General features: G+C 35.4%; 1 protein-coding gene across 1 annotated transcript; it reads left to right on the top strand.

The window, feature by feature from the left end:
- Positions 1-242: 242 nt before the first annotated feature.
- LOC149413892 (uncharacterized) lies at positions 243-4,806 on the top strand. Its single transcript, XM_089643910.1, has 5 exons — positions 243-267; positions 1,573-1,776; positions 2,777-2,929; positions 3,039-3,140; positions 4,751-4,806. Exons 2-5 carry the CDS (start codon positions 1,623-1,625, stop codon positions 4,804-4,806), a joined length of 465 nt encoding a protein of 154 aa, XP_089500036.1. The 5' UTR covers positions 243-267; positions 1,573-1,622.
- Positions 4,807-5,145: the final 339 nt, after the last annotated feature.

Here is a 5,145-nt window from a genome sequence, read left to right as displayed (position 1 = left end):
CTCATACAGTCATTAAAAATTAATTAGCTGCTTAAAACATAAAATAACCATATACACAGTGTTCAGTACCTACTTTAATGAAATAATGTTAATTGTCTCTGACTATTATTGTCTGTGTTCCCAATATAATCGATCTGTTGATAGCGCGTAGTTTCGTCAACTGCCAATCGTTTCATTTTCTTTATAAACTCTAATTCAACTTGATATCCCTTGCACTGTTTAACCAACGCAGTTAAATTTATCATCCCATACTTGTGATAGTAATTGGTAAGTTCAACGCTGATATTTTCGAGCCGAGTATTTTGTATAATCAATTGCACAACTGCGCTGTGTCTAACGCCTTGTTATTTAAATTAGGTTAGCAACTGTAACGTTCAAGGATATTACTATTAAAGAGATGAGTTTTAACATTACCTAGCTTAACTTACGCGTAACGGTTCACCTGAGTCCATGAAATGAAATCCATTTGACGTTTGGTTTCTGACATCTTTGGACTGTCATTTAACGTCTAGGTACCTAATTTACAAGAAAGTAATAAAGAGTGGACTGTAGATAATTTAAACGGGACTAAATGCATTGGTGTGTACTGGAATGCTGATAGTATTTGTAGGTATGAACAATGCATGGACGGAAAGAAAACGGGATGTCCAATCGCTTACGGTATCTCTGTGAAGTAGCACACAACACAATATAGTGAGTTCCGCCGCTATACTTATAGGTAATTATCGCCACAACAAAACGAATGAGTACTGAAAACGATATTATGCACTCTCAAGATAGTCTACCTTCTTTTTACTTTTCAACCGATTATATACACGAAATACATCAACATACTGCTTCCAAGGTATTCACAATCCTTATTCTGTTTTCAAAACAAATGCACTCGAATTTGCACTATGTTCTTGCACTTGTTCCAAATTTCAAGTACTTTTCCAGCAAGGTGTTGTTTAGGGATAGGTAGGAACTGAATAAATGACATCCACCCGGATTAAGATTCGCCAAACACACGGCTTATCGAAATGACATAATTAAAACTACAGACATCTCAAAAGCGACAAGCGAGAGATACTAGAGCTTATTCTAGTTTAATTGAAGGTTTTATAATAAGACAAAATATCATTTTAGTACATAAAAAATCAGCCTGCATATGTTTGTGGTCGCAAAACTCGAAAAGGAGTCCACAGATATCCCTGAAAATTTAAAATTTTGTTCTTATTAGTGCCAGGAGTGCTTAGAGAGTGGTTTGAATGATTGAAGAAGTCGGGGACGCCCGAGAAAGACATTAGCATTAGCGAAGCATTGCGGTATCCACTAGTATTAAATAAATCTGAGACAGGCTATAACTTTAATTAAGTTCAACGGTAACACCCATTAATATAGTTTACTATAGAGATCTAGAGGAAGACATTTCTGTAATCTATATTAATTACAGAGCTATAGAGGAAGACAGCGTTATATTTATGTAATCTTTATGAAATATCTTAACTTCAAGATGCAGATACATTCAAAATTTTATGCTCATTTCCAATTTTAAGATCGGAGTTGCACTAAACTGACTTTTGTTTCAGGCAGTTTCCGGTATATTATTTGAACTTGAACTAATTACCTCGCAAAACAGAGCCATGGATCTCCTAAATTCAGAGGTTGTTTTTATAAAGACGGAACCAGGGCCCCAGGAGGAAGACAGAGGTGAACTGCCTATTCCTGAAGTACATTTTGAGCTCCCGCATGTAAAGAAGGAATGTTTGCAGTATGTGGAGAGTACTCGGATTGCCAGTAAGTTGCATTGCATCCACAAATCCACGTTCATTTTGATACGTTGCGCACAAAGTCCTCTCTTGCAGTACGTAAGTTGCTTTGGCTTACATTTAAAATCATTTTTACAGCGGCTTTGGTGAACCCGCCACCCGCGAGGCCACATACGGAATGCAATAACTGTTTTCTTGTACGGAACTATTTATCTGCTGACACATTTCTAAGAAAACCATTAGCATATTCCAGGTTTTTTGTTCTAAGTAGTAAAATTAATTCGTAAATAGGATTCGCACACAGATTTACTCTCAAGTTTATGGTATTCCGAACGCATAGAGAAAATTCTAGTTGCAGATCCATCTACTAACAATTTTTGAAAGAAACTATTTACGTTTGCGGCGGGTAATTATTATAATTGGGGACTCGTATAATGTTTCTCTCATAAGTTAAAACATTTTTGAATGAAAGCATTCTCATCTTCCGAGTGTATTTATAAAACTCTAGTTCCATACGATTTGCTGCAAAATTCTTAACCTATGATTTTTTTGCGAGTAACTGTAATTTTATGTATTTGGACTCTAATTTGATATCTCTCTTTAAAACCAGTTTTGTGTTCCAAACGTGATTACAAAATGTTTGCTTTTCGAAGGAAACCAGTCTCATGTTTCAAGTGACACGGGTCAATTGAACTCATACTCGCCTACCAAGTTAACTCTTAAACTTCTTTAAACGCAATTTAAATCTCTATTTGCCTACTAATAAAATGAAAACCAATCTTGCGTTCTCAGTGCAGTATTAACTTTCTAATTTCAGGCTTATTTGGTAACGTGACGTAAGGTCACGTAATATTTCATTTTGTAATTTTAGGAATTCTTCGGAAAAAAAATATTCATTACAACATTTGTACCAAGTAACTTCCCATCCCCCCAGTTTTTTTTATTTACTTTCTTGTAATTTTAAATTTAACGTGATTCGCTGTAACGGTCTTGGCGTATCAATGTATATTTATATTTTGTTTTTCCAGATAATATAAAGGTGGAGACTTTTCCCATCAAGGCCGAACCAGGACCCCAAGAAGAAGATGGAGGGGAGAAACATTATGTTGAAATTGACATTGACCTACCGGATGTTAAAGTGGAATGCTCAGAACGCTTTGAAAGAATAACCCAGTCACAAGGTAAAACCAATTGCAATGTGAAAATTATCAATGGTTCTCTCCTATTTTTTTACTTTTGTATGAATTAAGTGTGCTTACACTAAATAAGGTTTATCCGTATTATTTTCAGACTTATTGGCAGATCTCAAGACGCATCCTGGGGTAAAACGATTATTTTGTACCGAGTGTAACTATTCCTGCTCCCATAAGTCAAAGTTAGAATTACACTTGCGTATTCATACTGGTGAAAAACCTTTTTCGTGTTCCGAATGCAACTACTTATGTTCTCGAAAAGGAGATTTGACGAGACACATGCAAACTCACAGTGGAGAAAAACCTTTTGCATGTTCTAACTGCAACTATTCGTGTTCTCAAAGGGGAGATTTGACGAGACACTTGCTTACTCACAGTGGAGTAAAACCTTTTGCATGTACCGACTGTAACTATTCATTTTCTCGAAAGGGTACTTTGACCAGACACATGCTGACTCACAGTAAAGAAAAACCTTTTTCATGTTCAGAATGCAGCTATTCATGCTCTCAAAAGGGAGATTTGAAGAAACACATGCTGACTCACAGTGGAGAAAAACCTTTTTCGTGTTCCGGCTGTAACTCTTTATTTTCTCGTAAAGATAATCTTAAAACACACATGCTCACTCACAGTGGAGAAAAACCCTTTACGTGTTCTGAATGATACTATTCACGTTTCCACTGCAATTATTCATGTTCTAAAAAGGAAAATTTTAAGACACGCATGCTGACCACCTGAGTTCCTTTACACTTCCGTTACCTTTTCCGAATGAAAATATCTTTCATCACTCATTGGGCATAATTCAAGTTTTTCTGCCCAGATTTCTTTCTAGAGCACCTCAATATCTACATAACGACTCACGAATAATTAATGTTACCCTTTCCGTTGTGGAGTTACGACTGATAATTTATTACGTAAGCGCACTAACAATAAACCTACAATGTCTATTTTTAGAATATACACTCTAATTAGCGCGACAACCCTTGGGCCACGAGATATATTTAGATATTTAGCGACAAAAAAAAAGATTTGTCATTAACTTCAGCGGGATTTTTGTAATGTTCAAGTTTTTTTTAAATCACCTTCAGACTTTATCATTCCATTCCCTGTAATTTACATATGCATGGTAAAAGTTTGAATTTTCAATAACATCAGTATTCAATTTACAAAAAAGTTTATTCATAATGCGTGACAGCTATTTTGCCTTCAGAACGCGTGACATCTGTCACTCGTAATAATAATTACATGACAGAACTTGAGTAGTTGTAAGTGTAAAAATGAAAAATATTTGTTATAAATTTTAATAAAAAAAATTGATACATTTTTTCAATAAATGTTCAAAAATATTGCTTTCCGTATTTATAAACCTATAAAATTATTAAAATAAATTATAATTGCAATAATTTTACTGATACAAACGACTGTACAAATAGATTCTGACATAATGCAAAAGTCGGTAATCACGTCACAGAGGATGATCGACAGACAATAAGTTCAGAGCACAAATCGTATATATATATATATTTTTTTTTTTTTTTATTCCAGGATGTGGGGAGGTTAGTGCAATCCCACACATCCCATAGAGGATATAAGTACATATAGTATTTACATATAGTAAAATAAATAAAAATTAAAATAAAAAGATTAAAAATTAAATTAAACATGAAATTAAACCAGAGAAGCACGGCAATCCATCGGATCTAAGATTGTGGGAGCAAGTATCTTTCTCCAATGGTCTTCAATGCTCGATCCTGAAGTCAGACGGGATTCTATCATAAGAGTGTTTCTGGAATGGTTTATCCTTCCCCTCAGTCCTGCAATCCTGGTTTTTAACAGAGCTGCAAATCCTGGAACTCGCCCTTCTGTAAACATCGATGAGGCACTGCAGTGCCTGGGGAGTCCGAACATCAATCTGTAAGCGTTGTTATATTGCACCCGAAGCCTTTCCATTGTTCTTTTCTTGAAATTAGCCCAGAGCTCGCACGTGTACAGGGTGGTGCAAAAGGCTAAGAAGAGCGTCCTTTTCACTCGTGGACTACAGAGCCCAAATCTTCTACTGAGCATGTTACATTTAATACTCAGTACACGCCTCTGCCTGTCAATATCTTCATCATCCGTTAACTTGTTGTTGATGACATGTCCTAGATATTTTGTGGTTTCTACTGTTTTCAGAATCTCACCATTTAAAAAGACGGGGGAATGTTTTA

Source organism: Hesperophylax consimilis, chromosome 20, assembly GCF_061612785.1.
Source record: "Hesperophylax consimilis isolate HC1 chromosome 20, BYU_Hcon_1.0, whole genome shotgun sequence".
Taxonomy (NCBI): Eukaryota; Metazoa; Arthropoda; class Insecta; order Trichoptera; family Limnephilidae; genus Hesperophylax; species Hesperophylax consimilis.
This window is presented reverse-complemented; position numbering and strand designations above follow the sequence as displayed.

Coding starts and splice junctions, on each gene's coding strand:
- LOC149413892 (XM_089643910.1), top strand. CDS start 1,623: ATGGATCTCCTAAATTCAGAGGTTGTTTTTATAAAGACGGAACCAGGG. Junction 2,930..3,038: donor AAGAATAACCCAGTCACAAG/GTAAAACCAATT, acceptor TATTATTTTCAG/ACTTATTGGCAGATCTCAAG. Junction 3,141..4,750: donor AAAGTTAGAATTACACTTGC/GTATTCATACTG, acceptor CCTTCCCCTCAG/TCCTGCAATCCTGGTTTTTA.